Here is a 20,243-nt window from a genome sequence, read left to right as displayed (position 1 = left end):
AACTAGATGAGGTAACTGAATTACTTCCCAGTCCATTTTCAGTTTAATATCATTGTTTCACCTGAGATGAATTCCCATAATTTTAGGTACTTAATTAAAAAATCTAAGAATATTTTCCAAAACCAACATAACAGGTATTCCTTCAGTTCTAATTTGGTGTGGATACTCTTTTGGTTGTTGATATTAGAATTCTGTAATGAATATTGATCCTCCAAAGTGAGACCTTCCCTATGGGCTTAAAAATTTTTATATAAAGAATTTAGTTTTATGGGAAAATAGTGTTATTTAATTTAGCAATACTTCCTATTTATTAACACACTTATTACAAAAATAATTTACAATACAATAAGATTAAAAATTGGTAATAAGTTTGGGTGCAGGGAATAAAAAGGTCACAGAGCAGGATGAATCCAGGGACCTTATAGGAATGTATAGTGCTGTAATATCCTATAGAGTTACTAAAGGTGAGATAAAAATTTATTCTAAGAAGGAAGCTCTTTATTTTTGAAAACTCACTTATCCTTAAGACAAAATACACATCATTTACTTTGGAGAAAAACTTTACCACTTTTTTTAAAATTATTTATTTACATTTTTTACTTAACAGAATTACTGAATTGATGGGATATGAGCCAGAAGAACTTTTGGGTCGTTCGATTTATGAATATTATCATGCTTTGGACTCTGATCATTTGACCAAAACACATCATGATAGTAAGTACAATGGAAGAGCTCATAGATCTTCTAATTATTAAACTCTTGAAATGTCTTTATTGTTTGATCATATGTCTAAGTTTTGGGTTAAAATTAACTGGTCTTCCTAGATTAAATATCTTAACTGACCTCTTCAAAAGGGATCTTGACCATAAAGTCTATGTTTTGTATTTGTTACAACAAATAGCAGTTTCAGTAGAATCAGACTTTCCTTGCATTTCAGTTACAAGTACTCAAAAATATCCAATACTATAGCATCAGTTTCAGAATCCATACTAAATACTTAGGACAGTGTTTGGCACATAGGAAGTACACAGAATATAATTGTAGAATAAATCACTGAATGTCAAGATGATCAACATCATGCATGAGTGCATATAAGTACCCTAAATATAAGATGCTGAATTTTACTCAGATGAACCATGTTATTTAAAGATCCCAGAATAGATTAAACTTTGGAATTTCTCACTTGCTTGTTTAATCTTTATGTAAACATGATTTCCCAATGTAATTAGAGATGCCCAAGTGTCACTGAGTTAGTGTGATTAGCCTTGAATTGTAGGGTGGGCCCCAATCTGCAGAAAGGGTCCCAGTACTCATGATACCATCATTAAAATGTATCCAATACTTTCTTTCAAACCAGTAGTTTAGATTACCTAGTTACCAAAGACTTCAGCATGGTATCAGTTTATATTCAAATATGCTAGCATAGCTATATGAAGTATTTTTGGCTCTCAGGAAACTATAGCAAGAATTTAAGGAAATGATAGCAGTGCTACTTTCCTGAATGCTGTCTGTGGAATCAAGGTCATTCATCATTCTTTAGCCCTTCTGACACTTAGTTTCAACATAAGTCATTTAAGGATGTTTAGTCACTGCTGCCCCTCATTTGTGGTTTTTGTTTTATTTAAAATGAATATTAGTGGGAAGAAAGTTTAATTTGGGGGTTAGAAGAAGGAAATGTGTGGATTTTCAGTCACATTTGGGTTTTTTCTCAACTTAAACAGTTAAAACTGATTTAAAATAAATATTTTCCCCCTTTTTTAAAACAATGATCAATATTTGAAGTTATTTTCTCTGCATGACTTTATTTTCCTTTTCACTCTTAGTGTTTACTAAAGGACAAGTTACCACAGGACAGTACAGGATGCTTGCCAAAAGAGGTGGATATGTCTGGGTTGAAACTCAAGCAACTGTCATATATAACACTAAGAACTCTCAACCACAATGCATTGTATGTGTAAATTATGTTGTGAGGTAAGTTGGGGAAATAAAAACCTTTTTTGGGGTGGGGGGGGTAACGTTTTTTTTTTCTTTTTTTGATACTCTATTCTTTTATAGAAAGAGAGACTATCATAGACATTAACTGAATTTTATTTTACTTTCATTTTTCTACCTATAGATTTTTAGTACTCTGACCTAGGTTTCCAGGCCAGCTATTCCACACTGATTCCAATAAATATTATCAGTAGCTGTCTGTCCCCATCCATCCCACCCCCATTTTAAAAAGGACCTTGAAAAAAATGCCAGACCTACTATAGATTACTTTGCTCATCATATAACTGTTGGTATACACTACACCTCAAGGCAGCTATGGTAATTTTTTAGGAAAAATACTGGCCTTGGAACCAGAAGATTCCACTTAGTTCTGCCACTCTGTGACCTTGTCTTCTCACGTCTCTGAATTTTATCTATATAGGGTAGACGATAATAGTTTACCTCAAAAGGTTATAATGAGGATTCAGTTAAATTCTATGGGCAATTACTGTAAAGGACTGCATGATGTGACATATAGCTCTTGTATATTCACAAACTCTCCTCTTAGTTCATTGGCTTGTGAATATCTTGGATGCCTTTAAGTTAATGTTTCATTGCTCTTTCAGTGTTGTTGTTCTGGCCTAGAAGAGTCCATCTTCCATATTACCACCAGGCTGACCTTTCTATTTTAGATATATGCGATCATCTTATTTTTTTTTAGAATTTTTTTAAAGATCCCTTTATCACCCCCAGGATAAACCCTTGCCTACTTGCATAGCAACTATTTCTTATCATTATTTCCCATGCTCCTATGCTTTCTTAGATTTCGCCCTTCTTCTAAAATCTTGGTCATTTGTTTTTATTTTTACCACTTCTGAGACCATCCATTAATATTTTAATACTAATGCCAAAGAGTTCTTTTGTGATCTTCCAATTATTTAAGAATTCCCCAATTGGAATATCTTCCTCTTCCCTCATCCCAGTCTGCCTGTCAAATCTTAGTCAAGCCCAAGTTTTAGTTTAAATTAGTCTCTCTCTGAAGCAAGACTTCTTCATTTTATCAGTTATCACATTGTACTTTAATTGTTTGCACATCTACTTTCACAGTGTTATGAACTAATTGAGGGCAAAGGTTGGGTATTTTAATCTTTGTATCCTCAGTTCATTTTACATAGTAAACATTTAAATAAATATTTGTTAACTAAAGTTGCAGTAAATTTACATTTACATGAAAATGGAGCTGTTCATCTTTCCCTCTTCAGCTCTATCCTGTAGGTATTATTTTCCTACCAACAAAAAATATATAGCATCTCTCTTAGAAAGACCCCCATTATTTATCTATGTATCTTTATAGTCTAGGACCATCCTCAGGTCATGCCTCAGTATTAGTGCCAAAGAGTTCTATGTGCCGATCACACAACAGTTCTGAAGATCTAGTTTTTGTCCTTCATGAACTAGACTTTTACATTTCCATGTCACATTCTTCCAATGGGATAGCTGAAGTTTCATAATTGAATAAGTCAAATATGTGTTAATCTTGTAGTGTGATTTATATGTGTTCTTTATTTCTTACTGATACTTTAAATCCTAAATGTGAACAAACTATGCTGAGCAATTATGTTAAGTAATCTTAAAATGTTCCTCTTCATAAAGTAGAACTTTTTAAAAAGACAAGGTCTTTTCAGAATCTTTCCCCCAACATTGTGTCATATGCTCATTTAAGAATTACTAATCTCTCTTTCTTAACAGTGGTATTATTCAGCACGACTTGATTTTCTCCCTTCAACAAACAGAATGTGTCCTCAAACCAGTTGAGTCTTCAGATATGAAAATGACTCAGCTATTCACCAAAGTTGAATCAGAAGATACAAGTAGCCTCTTTGATAAACTTAAGAAGGAACCTGATGCTTTAACTCTGCTGGCCCCAGCTGCTGGAGACACAATCATCTCTTTAGATTTTGGCAGCAATGGTGAGTATTTAAATCTCCTAAACTATGTCTGTTGCTGCTACACTGATGATGTTTTTTGCTAATCATTTAGACATTGTGTTCTTACACATTTTGTTTTTCATAGTCTTCTTGAAAGCACCTGCTTAAAATTTTTGCCCCTGTAATTTCTTAGCATTCTTTTTTTGTCACATTATTGGAAATTATGCTTCAAAGTATCCATAAGGTATATCTTCCTACTTTAATTTTTTCCAGTGCTACTACTTATATATTGTGATGTCATATTTTCTCCACAATTCAGCAGAGTTATATTGTTGCATTAAAGATAAATAAGTAGTCATATGATGACATCAAACTTTTAAAGAGTTATTTCAAACTAGGTTAAATTTTAGTTTATAAAAGGTATGGAAAGACCAGAAATGCAGGTATCTAAATTTAGGTATGTTAATGGAGGTATATAGATTAAAAATTGTCAGTAGTGGATTAGGAAGATAACTCAGGATTTTGGTTACCCATAATATATGTAAACTTTCTGATTAAGGGAAATTTGGAAACATTTTTTTTGAGTGAACTAGACAAGCCTTAAACAGGGACAAAATGCCGTATGTTAAAATCTAGGTATGCTTCAGATTGACTTCCTTTTTCCCCACAGACACAGAAAGTGATGACCAACAACTTGAGGAAGTTCCATTGTATAATGATGTAATGCTTCCCTCATCCAATGAAAAATTACAGAATATAAATTTGGCAATGTCTCCATTACCTCCCTCTGAAACTCCAAAGCCACTTCGAAGTAGTGCTGACCCTGCACTCAATCAAGAAGTTGCAGTAAAATTGGAACCAAATCCAGAGGCACTGGAACTTTCTTTTACCATGCCTCAGATTCAAGATCAGCCAGCTAGTCCTTCTGATGGAAGCACCAGACAAAGTTCACCTGAGGTAGGTATCAAGATATAATAAGGATAACTTTCAGATTTTAATAATGAACTTATTTGCAAATTTGATTTAAAACTTTAATTTGAACTGCATATCAAGGTTTTGTTTTTGTGAATTTTAGTGCTTTAAAATTATTACAAAAGCTATTATGAGCTTAACTTAGCATGTTTTAAGCAGAGATGAGAATGAACTGCCTTAACGTAAATCAAAAGGCAAAACTTATGTTGTTTTATGTTGTTTCTCTCTATATTTATATTAATAGAACAAAATATTTTTGAATTTAGACCTTCATGGTGAACTTTGGTATCTGTGTGCCCAAGACAGCTCCAAGCCTTTGCCTAATACCCTTTGAGTTGGAGAATTATCTAGTGGCAAAAAGCTTTAACAAGGCTTAAATGGGAAAGGATCCTGTAAGCTCACTGCCCAATTTTGTCCATTTTTCACCATGTTTTGAAATTCTGGATAAGTGTAACATGAAAATACCTTACATAGAGTAAATACAGAAGTAACTGTTCTTATTATTCTAGTTCTATCTCAACATTAATTGCCCTATAAACACATTAAAAATAGTCTTGAAGGGCTAGGCTGGGCCAAGACTAAAGGTATCACATAGGGCTTTGCTCTTTCTTCATCTAGAATGATCCATTTTCAGAGATTTGTAAATCTAAAAATATGCTCAGGAATGGGCAGCTGAGATCTAAATGTTATAACTAGGTAAATGATGCACACATAAGCCTTATTAATAAGTGGTAAATAATTTACTTTAAATACTTATTGATTAAAATGTTGGACAAGCTGGGAATAGGAGACCTGACATCTCATAGCCTTCTGAAGATTATGCCTTATGCTATGGTTGCTAAGTTTGCCAAGTACAAAAATGTTTGATTCATTTTATTTTTAATCTAACAAAAATTTTAGAGAATGAGAGAAGCAAAATTTTATGTGTAAAATACATAACCTATAGTTTTTTGGTTAGCATTCTTCCCCTGAACTCTCATTAAGGTGAATGTAGGTGAAAGAACTTCACCCCTGCCCTCACTCCCTAGACTAACTCTAGGGGGTGAGATTTTTAGGTACATCACTCCAGGAGAGTGCCCTGCCCGTAAAAAGGTAGATTCCAATGAATGTATCATCTACATTATTGGCCAATTAGGTACAACTGTGAGACATGAATTATTGGATAAGTCTTGTCTTTAGAATAAGCAGGTAAATTTATCTTCATTTTATACATCATATATTACATATAATCAAAAAATATGTACTAGCAAAGTCAGTTATAATTGTAAGGTCAAAATATGTAACAACATACTACTTAGATAGTATTTGATAAAAGATATGAACTTTGTTGTGTGTTCTCTGAGATCTGGTTTGAAAATTGTAACAACTAACAGAACATGGAGGATTCTTCAGGGAAAAGATAAACACATCTAATTCTTCTTACAGCCCACTAGTCCCAGTGAATATTGTTTTGATGTGGATAGTGATATGGTCAATGAATTCAAGTTGGAATTGGTAGAGAAACTTTTTGCTGAAGACACAGAAGCAAAGAATCCTTTTTCCACTCAGGTATATAGACTTATTCCTTATATTATATTAAATTTTATTAATTTTTAAATTTCAAGTGACTGGGCTTGTTTTTTTTTTTTTGTTCTATTTTGTTCAGTTTTTGTTTTTTTATAAGGAATGGCCAATGTAAAACCATATGTATTTGTTGTTTTAAAGGACACTGATTTAGACTTGGAGATGTTAGCTCCCTACATCCCAATGGATGATGACTTCCAGTTACGTTCCTTCGATCAGTTGTCACCATTAGAATGCAGTTCTACAAGCCCTCAGAGTGTGAGCACAATTACAGTATTTCAGCAGACTCAAATGCAAGAACCTGCTATTATCGCCACCACTAACACTGCCACCACTGACGAATTAAAAACACTGCCAAAAGACGGTATGGAAGATATTAAAATATTGATTGCATCTCCATCTCCTACCCACGTTTCTAAAGAAGCTACCAGTGCCACAGCATCACCATATAGTGATACTCCAAGTCGGACAGCCTCACCGAACAGAGCAGGAAAAGGAGTCATAGATCAGACAGAAAAATCTCATCCAAGAAGCCCTAACCTATTATCTGTCACTTTGAGTCCAAGGTATTTATACATCACCTTAAAGTTGTAGTTCTGTTAATAATTTTGAGAATACATATGTGATGATAAATTATTTCTGAACATTACAGCAAACTTTCTGATCTATATTTAAGGAACATAAAATTGATACACAAATCCTGAATTTAACACAAACAGGCACTCAAAAATCTGCTTCTTAAATTATCTTATATATATATTTTCTCTAAAATATTCATATTGCCTCTAAGGAGGGAAGGTCTTCTAATACCTTTTAAAATAAAACCCAACCAGTAAGTTCTGTAAATCTCCAAGAACTGGTTCAGGAATACTTGTTTGCAGTTGTTTAGATCAGACTAGTTAACGCTGCTCGCTATTTAGATGCTTCAATCTCTTAGGACTCTTTTTTTTTTTTTTTTAATTCAGTTTTATTGAAATACATTCGCACACCATACAATCATCCATGGTATACAATCCACTGTCCACAGTATGATAACACAGTTATGCGTTCATCACCATAATCTCTCTCTGAACATTTTCCTTACATCAGAAAGAACCAGAACAAGAATAAAAAATAAAAGTGAACAAAGAACACCCAAATCATCCCCCCATCCCACCCCATTTGTCCTTTAGTTTTTATCCCCATTTTTCTACTCATCCATACACTAGATAAAGGGGGTATTATCCACAAGGTCTTCACAATCACACTGTCACCCCTTGTAATCTACATTATTATATAATTGTCTTCAGGAGTCCAGACTGCTGGGTTGGAGTTTGGTAGTTTCAGGTATTTACTTCTAGCTATTCCAATACATTAAAACCTAAGAGGTGTTATCTATATAGTGCATAAGAATGTCCACCAGAGTGACCTCTCGACTCCATTTGAAATCTCTCAGCCACTGAAACTATTTTGTCTCATTTTGCATCCCCCTTTTTTGGTCAAGAAGATACTCTCAGTCCCACAATGCTGGGTCCACATTCATCCCTGGGAGTCATATTCTGCATTGCCAGGGAGATTTACACCTCTGGGAGTCGGGTCCCACGTAGAGGGGAAGGCAGCGAGTTCACCTGTCGAGATGGCTCAGTTAGAGAGAGAGAGGGCCACATCTGAGCAACAAAGAGGTACTCAGGGGAAGACTCTTAGGCACAACTACATGCAAGTTTAGACTCTCCTTTGTGGTAACGAGCTTCATAAGGGCAAGTCCCATGATCGAGGGCTCAGCACATCAAACCGCCAGTTAGGACTCTTTTTAAACTTAACCTGGGGGGAAAGATGGGGGGGAAGAAGCCCTTCTAATTTATGAGTCCTTCCAGTTCCCCATTCCAAAATCAGATGATGTTCTCCAATCCTGAGTATTTTAATACAGAAATTTACAATCTTCTTTTTCATTTTATGTATAAATACTTGTGTTACAACTGGTTTTATTTTTCACCACAGATTTGTAGAACATTAGCTATAATGTAGGGTGCTCGAGGGCTACAACAGGAATCTAAGTGTGATTTATGACATTGCTTCTATGGAGCTGATTTGACCAAATATCTGGATACTACCCAATTTTTAGCTGTAATGTCTTTATAATTTTTTTATTGTAATATGATTTGACATATTTTAACTTTTAGATTACAGCCAGAGGAAACAGGTTGTAGCTATTCAGTGTGGCAGTATGTTGGGGGGGTGGGGGGGATGATGCCTTCTCCACTGTGGCTAGGCTGAGGTCGGCATCTCCAATGGTAGGAAAGGAGCCCTGCCATAGCCAAAATTTATGGCCTTTGTCCCCTACCCCACATCACTAACCTTTACCTAGAGTGCTGGAAGCTGCCTTTCTCCTGAGTTAGGGAAAAATCTTGGGACTTTAGATGAACTCAAAAGCATTTTTTGTTGTTTTATAAATTACTATGTTACCAATTTACTTTAGATTTTGAGCTTCTCTAGAGCAATAGCAGGTCTTGGGCATTTTAATAATACTAATACCTTACCTGAGGACCTAAAGTGTAATATTTGCACAATAAACCGTTTTTGGATAGACAGATGGATGATGATATAAATGGCAATGACCTGCGATTTACAGTTTACTGTTAGCTACACAGACCAAGGAATATTCAGTTTTCTAAACAACTGTCCCCTTGTACTTTACTTGTCAAAACAAGAGTATAACATCTGGCCACTTGAGCAATTTTTTTTTTTTTTTTTAACATTAGTTTCAATGTAACATGCATTAAACACTTCAAGGAATGTACTCAGCTTTCAGAAACAAATAGAGGTTTGTTTTTAAATTTTCAATTCTTTAGGTAATTATTGGAAAATCAAAGTGCTGTACTAAACTAGAAGACTTTTAGTTTTAGAGCAAGGATTAAAGATAAACCATTAAAAGAACTACTCCTAAGATGGTATTTATATAATAGGTTGAGTTACATTTCATCAAGAGCATTTAAGAGTAACATATCATTTACCCATATGGTATTCTCAACTTTCTGGACTGAGCAAAGAACACTTATGATTATGTTTTGGGGTGGGAGTTCTTGAGAAATCAAAATAGGTAAAATTGATATACTTGACTTATAAAACAGTTCTTCACTTTTTAATCTTAATTTTAAATACAGATATTTCAGTTTTGATAACCTAATGAATATTGAGGACAAAATGGTATAATGGCAAGAACATGGAGGGAGAAGGACGGTTGGTAGGGCACCAGCAGACTTAGGTTATACTTTTATATCTGCAACAAATTAGCAATGGGACTCTGGACAAGTTACCTAATTGTGCCTCAGGTTTCTTATTTATAAAATAGGTATGATAATACCTGTCTTATCTATCTTGGGGATTGGAGTAAGTTTAAAATTAACTAATGAACATGAAATGTTTTATAAACTGAAAATGCTATAGAATATGAAATTAATCATCTTGCAATTCAGTTGTCCTAAGAATATCAGTCTATTCTTCTATGAGATGGAATCATAGGAGAGGCCGATATTCAACAGTTTTAACTTACCAAAAACGTCAGTTTAGTTCTGTTTAGTTCTATTTCATAAAATAGAGAAGTGCGTATTTTAGGAAATTTTGTTTTAAAAATTGAGCTTTGGCTTTTAATGTGATAAACTTTAGTAATCTTAAGGAAAGTTTTCTTATGTATAACGTCACATTCCTTAATGCTGGAAAACTAAGACATTGTTATTTTTTGTTTAAAAAAGCTAGTTGGCTAGTTTTTTGAAAATAATAAAACAATTTGTATTTATATTTAGAATGTCTTTTTATTCCAGAACTACCATTCCTGAGGAAGAACTAAATCCAAAGATACTAGCTTTGCAGAATGCTCAGAGAAAGCGAAAAATGGAACACGATGGTTCGCTTTTTCAAGCTGTAGGAATTGTAAGTGCAAGAGTGTCTGCTTTTTCTATTCTAGCTAATGTGTTGTTTCTGAGTTATGTATTTGGTTAATTCCTTGTTTCTTTTTCCAATTACTAAAGTTACAATTTTGGAAATTATAAATTGGTTGTTTACTTTGTACACGCTATTTTTTAAGAATACAAACATTTAATAAATCCATTCTTGTAAAAATTCCAAATATAAATATATTTGGAGTGAAAAGTTAAATTTTTCCCCTTACTTCATCCCCAGTATTGCTACCAGTCCCGTTCTCTTCCCTTTAAGTTACTTCCCCTTATTAACATGACTTTCTACAGAGAAAGTCAATGCTGGTGTAAAACATACTTCAACCAATCTAAAGTGATATTTTCAGGCCAAATTAACTGGAAAGCATTTTTAGAGAGATTAACCATAATGGGTGTAAGTGACCTCATCATAGTATTAGTAAGAGAAAGAATTAAAAATAATTTAGGTCAGTATTTGATTTAAGAAACCTGCCTAAGTAATATTAAATTTACACTGGTTTCATAGTTTCTGATTTTAAAAAAAGTCAACATAGTAAAACTGAAATAACTTTACTGTTTCTAGGGCACATTATTACAGCAGCCGGATGATCATGCAACTACTACATCACTTTCTTGGAAACGTGTGAAAGGATGCAAATCTAGTGAACAGAATGGAATGGAGCAAAAGACAATTATTTTAATACCCTCTGGTTAGTTTATTCTTTCTGTCCTTGAACATCATAAAGACAATTAAAATATATGAAACTTTATTTATTTAGGAGCTTGACTCCAAGTGAGAGTGATTTCAGTTCCCTAGTAAGATTGAAACATAAGGTAGGATTTAATGGTGGTAACATAAATGTCTATGCGCTATTAATACTGGCTAGAAAATTAAATTTGTCAATTTTTATGCTTTTTTCTAAACTGATGTGCCACTCCCTTGTGCCTTCATTGTATCCTGTAAAAACTTCTGACATAGCACTGGTAATCCTTGGTTGACTTACTTGTCTACATGGCTGCTTACAGAGTTGTGGTTTTGCCTATCAGACTGAAACTCCCTCCAGAAGTTTATTTGCCTTCTTTTCCCCAATACCTAGCACATAGTGGGTGTATAATAAATATTCATTTACTAGATAAATGAAGATTTAGGTATATCTCTTTATTTTTCAGATTTAGCATGTAGACTGCTGGGGCAGTCAATGGATGAGAGTGGATTACCACAGCTGACCAGTTACGATTGTGAAGTTAATGCTCCTGTACAAGGCAGCAGAAACCTACTGCAGGGTGAAGAATTACTCAGAGCTTTGGATCAAGTTAACTGAGCTTTTTCATAATCTCATTCCTTTTTTGGACATTGGTGGCTCATTACCTAAAGCAGTCTATTTATATTTTCTATATCTAATTTTAGAATCCTGGCTACAATACTGCACAAACTCTGGTTGGTTTGGTTTTGATCCCCTCTCCTTAATTTACAGTCATCTCTTTTTTAGTATGTTCTTTAATGCCAGATCACAGACAGAACATTTTCACACATTTTCACAGTTCTTAAACCATTACATTGCAGTAGCATCATTTAAAAAAAAAAAAAAAAAAAAAATGCACCTTTTTATTTATTTATTTTTGGCTAGGGAGCTTTGTCCCTTATCGAATTATTTTTAATGAGATGCCAATATAATTTTTTTAAGAAGGCAAGTAGGCTCTCATCATGATCATAGACAGTTCAAAGGTTTTTACTTGTTTTTTTTTTTTTTTCACATTTTGCATAAACAATAATGCTTTGCCAGCAGTACATGGTAGCCACAATTGCACAATATATTTTCTTAAAAAATACCAGCAGTTACTCATGCAATATATTCTGCATTTATAAAACTAGTTTTTAAGAAGAAATTTTTTTTGGCCTATGAAATTGTTAAACCTGGAACATGTCATTGTTAATCATATAATAATGGTTCTTAAATGCTGTATGGTTTATTATTTAAATGGGTAAAGCCATTTACATGATGTAGAAAGATATGCATATATCTGGAACGTGTGTGGCATTTATTTGGATAAAATTCTCCATTCAGACAAATAATCTGATGTTTCTTTAATCACTTTGACAGCTCAAAAGAAAACAATACCCACCCTATCTGTAGTTGTGGAAGTTTATGCTAATATTGTGTAATTGATATTAAACCTAAATGCTCTACCCACCTGTTGGTATAAAGACATTTTGGGCAGATTGTAAAGAAGAAAAAAAAATCATGCATTGTTAGTAAAATTGCCTAGTATGTTAATTTGCTCAAAATTTGATGTTCAGTTTTATGCACTTTGTCGCTATTAACATCTTCCTGTTTTCATATAGCTTTCAATAATTGAGTAATTTTAGAAGCATTATTTTAGGAATATATAGTTGTCACAGTAAACATCTTGTTTTTCTATGTGCATTGTACAAATTTTTCATTCCTTTTACTCTTTGTGGTTGGATCTAACACTAATTGTATTGTTTTGTTACATCAAATAAACATCTTCTGTGGACCAGGACCCCTTTGAGCAGCTTTTATTAAAATATTTGCTTCAACACATCTAACTTATAAAATTATTTACAACGTTAAGTATTTTATGAAAATTGCAGTTATTATTTCTACATTTGTCTCACTGTCATCACCTTAATGAATACTATAGTGTTCCTAAATGTCATACTAAATAATAACAAACTATAATATTCCACTGAAAAGAGTATGCTTTTAGAAAAGAAACATTTATAAAATTATGAGCTGAGCCTATTAAAGAGTAACAAAATATTTTAATATGAACAGGATAGATGAAGGAAATCCTGAATATCGTGGTCATATAATGCTGTAAGGGCTAAAATTCTGCCAGAGATTTCTAATCTATTTCCATTCACAGACGAAGAAATTTAGACCCCAAATGATACATAATTTGCCCAAGCACTGAAGGTAATAAATGGCAGACCTAAAGAGTTAACTTAGGTCTTCTAAGGTCAAACTTATAACAAATTTTTGTTTTTGTTTTAATGATACTTTTCTTAATTTTAAATTAGCTTTATTCTATTTATCCTATATTTTTCTTTTAAGATTATAAAAGTAATATTTAAAAAGTAAATTTCAAAATCTGTATAGAAAGATAAAGAACCAGAAAAATCACTGTTAATCCCTGCACCCAGGTATAACTGCAAGTTATTTTTATGGACAAAATACATAGGAAGTACCAGAGCTTTAGACCCCATAGCCTTAGGTGTATATCCTGAACAAAACAAGCCAAAGATTTCTTAGATGGCTATTTTTATCTTAGAATGAAGAAAATGTGATTCTAATGTATTTCTAAGACCCACACCAAAACTATTGGGGCATGTGTATAGTTCACTGCAAATACTGTGACCCAACGTGCTTCTACACTAATTACAGATAGTATTAGAGGTGGTACTTTAGAATAAAGTACTTGATAATACTCCCAGGTCACAAAATTAAAAATTCTGCTTATTTTGATAGCAAATTAGTTTTACTTAAAAACTGGAAAAAAGTTAATGTGCAGTTTTCAAATATTAGTATCTGGTCAGATTATGTAACATTCAGGACTCTGGGTAAACAAGTTGTCTTCTGAGAGCAGTGAATTAGGAAGAAAAGCCGTGTAAAAGCACAGCAGAGATGGAGGAAAACAAATACCACCTCTGAATCACTCAAAAAAGCAAGCCACCTGGAGTGCTTTTAAGCTATTTGAAATAGTAGAACCAGCCCTTCTCAGCATTGTTCCCTCTCTGATACCATCACAACATTTTTTATAATGCCTTTATCCAAGGAGTATAAGTCTAGCCTAGCAACTGTAATTCTATTGCTCTTCCCTCCATATTCCTCTCCCTTCCCATGTATGCCTATATTTTTCCCTTCCCTGGAAAGGAAGGGAAAATATATGAATGAATGACCATAGTATTATTTTCACAACTGGAGGAAGTATGGCAAAGTTTAGGGTATTTTGTTCATTTGTTCTAAGCCTTACTATTAAACTTAGAACTGGAACTAGCCAGAGAACCTGCACACTGCTAGGCACAGTGGCTCACATATTAGGAATTAAAGTGACTCTAATATCCGTTGTGTATTTACTATGTACTAGACCTTGTGTTAAGCATTTTATATATATTGTCTCACAATCTTAAAAACCCCTATAAGTTAGTTACTTGTATCTCATTTTACAGATGAGAAAACAGTCTCAGAGAGGTTGAGCGACAGCCAGAGCATTTGTGCAGTCATTGACTCCAAAGCCCATGGTGCTAATCACCCTGTGGTGCTAAGCCAATCCAGTAGCACATATCTTTCTCCCTGTTATCAAGTGGCAAACAGGAGAAAGCAGTGGGGGTACAGGGAATTGTCGGTAGGGGTATCACTTGAAGCTAATGAGAGCCCACAGGACATGGTAAGGATGTGGAAGAGAGGGGTGGCAGGACATGAATAGAAATGAGTAAAAGTGGTGTTTTGAAGCTCTTAATTTAGTGGGTTTTGAGTTAAGAGATTCAAGAGATTCGGGTCTCTGAATCTCTGAGCTAGAAATTTAGTAAATGAGTATAGGAAAATATTTAATAAACTATAAAAGGTTATATGAATGTATGGTATGGTTCTCCCAGAACTTTTTGACATAATGGCATAATAAACGTTTAAGTTTGTATATTCTCTCAAATACCATTCCAAATTTTGATTTCCCCCTACAACATCTAAAATATAGAAATGATTAATATAAAATTACTGGATTTGCAGAAACTTAAGCACTTTAAAAGTTCAAATTTTTAATACAGCAATGTCAAAAACAATTTGCAAGTAATAACAGAATTTTCTTTCTTTTTTAACCGAATAGGGTTTAGTTGAATAAAATCTATACAAACATGTTGCTACCTGAAACCAACAAAATGTAAAGAGAAAAATCCGGCTCTGTGTGTGTGTGTGTGTTTTTTTTTAAAGAAGTCTGCAGTAACCACTTTGCTCATATTTCGTCCCTTTAAATAGCGCTGAACTGTTGTCCCAGATCATTTTAACAGAATTGGTGTAATCTGTAGAATTTGATATGAAATAGTGTCCTTGCAAAAGAAAAGCTACACCTTATCACAAAAACCTTCCTATTAACACCTTCTGGAGCTCTGTTGTGTTCATACCTTTCAGTTTTGCAGGTAATTTTTATTCTTACCTGCAATAGACGATTTTATCCAAGACGCTGCCCAGACACCCGATCTCCTTGCACTATTTAATTTCCTTTATGCCTTTGTATTGTATCCATTCCGGGACGGAGAGGAAAGACAGGTGCCTGAGAGGGGCAGCGACCAGTCTGGAAAAAACTAAGGATGCGGAAGGGACCCAACATCCCTTCTGTTCCTGATGCCACCGGTACTACATGACTAGGATAGTAAACACTAGCCACCCCAAGAAACTTCCCCAAGCCCCGCCCGCCGCGCTGCAGGCCACGCCCCAGTACGTGCTCCGGCGCAGCACCGCAGCCCCGGCCCACGCCCTAGGCCCCCTGTCCTGTGGGCTTGGGTCCCGCGCGGCAGCTGGTTCTGTTTGGAGGGATGGCTGCTCCCCAGCTTCGGTGCCTACGTGTGAGAGCGCATGTGGGAAGCGCTGGTCACTCCTGCCCTGTAAATCCGTCGGGGCGAATGAAGCAAGGAACCAGCTCTGCCCAAGTGTTTTCAGTGACTTAACATAATCTGATGCCTAGTCCTTCCCCAAACTTGCTTTTCTGACGGAACTTGGTGTGTTCCTCTAGAGCTGTCACCCGAATTCCCAAGCAAATGCTTTGGGGTGCACAGCTGTGCTTTGTAGAATAAAAGAATGTATGAGGTCTCAACAGATTGTGCCTTAGTTAACTATACAACATTTTAAAATATTAGTCCTTGTCTACTGATCTGGTCAAAAATAGAGGAATCCTTTGTTTATTTAAGTATGTCCCCCCAAAGGCACTCAAAGAGGCGTGCCTAATTAAATCGAAATGTTGCCCCAGGTGGCGTTTTTTGCTTGTTGGCTTGTTTTTTGTTTTTTAATTTGTTGTGTTTGCATCTTACCCATGCCGTCTATTGAGAATCCTTTGGGAGAAAATTATCTTGTTGGACAGAAGGGAGGCAAGTTTATAGAATATGAATAACTTGAGGCTTTAAATTTAACCTCTGGTATGAGTATTTTATGATTGTGTAGTTTATTGTAAAGTACGAAACCCGGTATTGTTTGCAATATATAAGCACCTCTGCATATCCACAACTGACTACATTTTGCATCTTATTTTAAATTTCCTTATGGAAAATTCATTGTTTATGGTTTGTCAAATAGAATTTCTTGTAAAGTAAGATTTCATTTTAAAAATGTGGTCGAGGTGTAAGTATTTTTGACTAATAAAAACTGATCTGTTGCCTCAATCGTGTGTGAGTGTGTGTGTTTTTAATTAGAGAGTCGACATTTAAGGAGAGTTCTACAAGTCTTTTGGTCCTGTGGATGATTAATAAATCTTTATCGACATGATTCTCACAGAGAGAAGCAGGAGTGAGTGGGAGGCTGTAATGTTCCTTACAAAGGGTCATGGATTTTTAAAAAATGAAGAAACATTATAAACTAGAATTCTGTGAAGTAAAACCTATTTTTTAAAGATCTTTGAAATTTTAAAACATTAAGAAACACTATTTTATGATGAGATCTTCCTAAATGTCAGGATAATATTATTTGCTCTTTGAAACAGATTTTTTTAAATGGTTCTACATACAATGGCTATGACAAAATCTTTTTTTGGGGGGGTGGGTGGGGGTGAAGTTGCAAAACAAGCTGTGGGCAAGCCATTATCAACTGTTGCCTGACTTCCCTCCACTGGTAGAATATTTAAAGCAAAAAACTAATCAATGTGATCTCCTTCCCCAGCAGGTTAGTGAGCTAGCACAGTCTGGGTAGGTGCTTTGCATCAGCCTATGCAGCTTCCTAGAGTTTCCCAACTGCGAGTATTCACCGCCCTTCAGAACTTCCAAATCACCTCATCTTTAACTTTCTCATTTTACACCTCATTTTTAACCTTTTATGATAATTATGCATATAGCTTATCTCTCCTACTGCATTCTTAGTTCCTTCAGAGCACAGTTCCCTGCTGATACATCTTTGTTCCTAAAACCTTCCACTCTGCTTGCATAAGGACAACTCCACGCATGATTGCAAGCAGGGAGAGGAAGCAGGTATGACATGGGGCCCAGAGAAGAATTATGACCAGAGGAAAAGAATAGGGAAAACAGAACCATTTTCTAGCTCTTCCAGTGAAATCTATTCGTTCAATAAACAGTTACCGAGGGCTGAGCGCAAGATGTTATTCTAGAATCTGTGGTCTTACAAATATTTTAGAACATGATACCTGCTATCAAGAGTGTGGTTAATTCCCATTCTGTGAGGCATGCACACATTCAAACTGTAATTGCACAAACACAATTGAAGTCTAGTTAGAAATTTTATTGGTCATTTAAGGTTGTCTAAGTTTTCCAGGCTGCTGTGATATATACCACACAATTGGTTGGTTTAAACAACAGGAATTTATTACTCCAGGCTCACGGTTTCAGAGGCCAGAAGTCCAAATCGAGGCATTGGCTAGAAGAGTTGCTTCCTCCTGGGGTCAGTATCATTCTGGCTGGCTAGCAATCCTTGGGTTCTTGGCTTGAATCCCTGCCTGGATTCACATGGCAATATCATTTCCTTTCTTTTCTGGGTTCTGTTGACTTTCAGCTTCTGGCTCCTCCCCATGGCTTTCTTTTCTGTTGTGTCTGAATTTCTTCTGCTTACAAACAACGACTCATTCAGCTGGGCCACACCTTAACTAAAATATCATCTACAAGCGATCCCATTTACAATGGGTTCAAACCCACAGGAATGCAGACCAAGACTTAGAACATGTATAAATTGGGGTACATAATTCAATCCACCACAAAGATTATATAAGCCACCATTACCTTTCCTTCCCATCAGTTGTCTCTCGCTTAATAATCTATATCTTTGGCACAGACTGCTCCCCACAGGCACCTCAAATGTCAAAAACTAACTTCTCATCTATCTTTCAAGTAGCTCCTTCTCTTATATTCCCAGCCTGAGTATTTACCACTACCATTTACCCAGTCTCCAAAACCACAATGCTAGAGGTCACTTGTCATTGCTCTCTTACCCACCACATTGAATCTGACACGGTCTGTTTTTTTTGCCTTGAATTTTTCTCATGGAAACATTTGAATATGTACACACGTAAAGAGAACAGTTTAATGGCGTCAACATGTCTTTGCAGTTGGGTTCTCTAGGAAGTAGACTCTGAGATAAATAGACTCTGAGAAGGCAGGTAATTTGTTAGGGAGTTGTTTTAGGATCAACACATGTGGAAGGGAAAGCAAAACAGAAGTGGGTAGAGGGAGAAATTGAGCTGAGGTGCAGTCCCAACAAAGGCCTTTGGCAGCCACACAGGAAGCTCTGGAACTGCGATAGCCCTTCAGGATTGTCCCAAGTTACAGGGAGGGGACTGGGACTTTACACATCCTTTTCTGATCAATTATTGGATGCTGGCTGCAGAAGGAGACATAACCTTCAGCGAGGCAGTTTTCTTTGGCAGAGAAAATCCCCAGAGAGAAATGACAGCTGAGGACCATCTTCTGCTGTCCTTCCAATAGCCTGGAGAATAAGTCTTCATTCCTGAGGGAAGATCTGGTGTCTCTTCACAGCATCCCCCTCAGTACCAGTTTCAACAATTAACAACTCTTGGATGATTGTTTTTTCATCTTTACCTCAATACATTCCCCCATCCCCATTTATTTTGAAGCAAGTTCCAGAGATATAATTTCTTTTGGAAATAATTCAGTAGCTATCTCTAAAATATAAAGACTCCTTTTTTTATATATAATCACAATACAATTATCACACCTAAAAATTTAACAATAGCTTAATATCATCTAATATCTAGTCAGTGACACAGCCTTTGTAATTTTTCCTTCTAGATATTTCTTGAATCTGTCCCTTTCTCTGCATCTCCTTTAATTCATTTATACTGCCTCATCAGTTCTTGCCTGGGTTACCTCTACTTCTTCTCTTATCTGTCAGGTCCCTGCCATACCACACTGTTGCCAGACTCATCATTCTAAAACAAAACTGTCATTATGTTTTTTTCCATATTTCAAATTTCCTCAATGGGAATAGTATGATGAATGTAAAACAGCTATTATCCTCAGAAGTAGGAGTGCCAGAAGACTTTTACTTCCTACCTAATACATTTCTGTATCTTCACAGTATTTTATAAGGAGAATGATCAGTTTTGTTATCAGAGAAGAAAAAAAAGATTTTTTTAAACTAATAGCTATTGATTGTCTTCAGATAAAATTTCAAATGCTTTCACAAAGTAAGTCCCAGACTGTGAGAAATGTGAGATTTCATTATACATGTACATGCACCGACAGAAACGCTAGATGTCTAAATACAGAACAGAGCATCTTAGCACCAATTCCCAATGCCCCAATTCCCTATGGGCTATGCAATGAGGGCCGGATATTCACCTGCATGTGCAGCAGGGTGCACACCGTAGGGAAGGAACCCCCAAATTATGAGACCAAGAGCTTATCTGTGGTGGCTGGCACATCTGCCCATCTCCCTCACCTACAGAGACAGAAAAAGAGAACTTTCTTCAGGAATATAAACAAATTTTCTCTGGGGAAGAGAAAGGAAGATCATCTTTCCTTTACCATCCTAGAATGTAAGCAAATGGCTCCAGGGGAGAAAAGTCTTTAAATCTCTCCAGAGTTCTCTATCTTAATGTTGATATTCTATCATTCTTTATTCAGAAGGCCCAGACTGCAGAAACACTGAGAGATCCCGGGATAAATCTCTCCCATCGGAAGACATGCCAAGCCTTGGGATCTCTCACCTAT

At 35.4% G+C, this 20,243-nt stretch overlaps 1 protein-coding gene across 2 annotated transcripts in view; it reads left to right on the top strand.

Moving 5' to 3' along the window:
• The window catches only part of HIF1A (hypoxia inducible factor 1 subunit alpha), a 52,130-nt gene extending 39,271 nt beyond the window's left edge, over window positions 1-12,859 (top strand). For both annotated transcript variants that reach the window (XM_037832582.1, XM_037832581.1), the window contains exons 7-15: window positions 608-714; window positions 1,824-1,971; window positions 3,721-3,941; window positions 4,570-4,856; window positions 6,297-6,419; window positions 6,576-7,000; window positions 10,232-10,340; window positions 10,926-11,052; window positions 11,513-12,859. In XM_037832582.1, coding sequence (XP_037688510.1) covers window positions 608-714; window positions 1,824-1,971; window positions 3,721-3,941; window positions 4,570-4,856; window positions 6,297-6,419; window positions 6,576-7,000; window positions 10,232-10,340; window positions 10,926-11,052; window positions 11,513-11,664 — 1,699 coding nt within the window. In that variant the 3' untranslated portion in view covers window positions 11,665-12,859. The remainder of the gene's footprint in view (window positions 1-607; window positions 715-1,823; window positions 1,972-3,720; window positions 3,942-4,569; window positions 4,857-6,296; window positions 6,420-6,575; window positions 7,001-10,231; window positions 10,341-10,925; window positions 11,053-11,512) is intronic.
• Window positions 12,860-20,243: the final 7,384 nt, after the last annotated feature.

The sequence above is a fragment of the Choloepus didactylus genome, chromosome 4 (genome assembly GCF_015220235.1).
Source record: "Choloepus didactylus isolate mChoDid1 chromosome 4, mChoDid1.pri, whole genome shotgun sequence".
In the NCBI taxonomy this organism is placed as follows: Eukaryota; Metazoa; Chordata; class Mammalia; order Pilosa; family Megalonychidae; genus Choloepus; species Choloepus didactylus.
The sequence above is the reverse complement of the archived record's forward strand: the minus strand, read 5'-3'. Positions and strand labels throughout refer to the sequence as shown.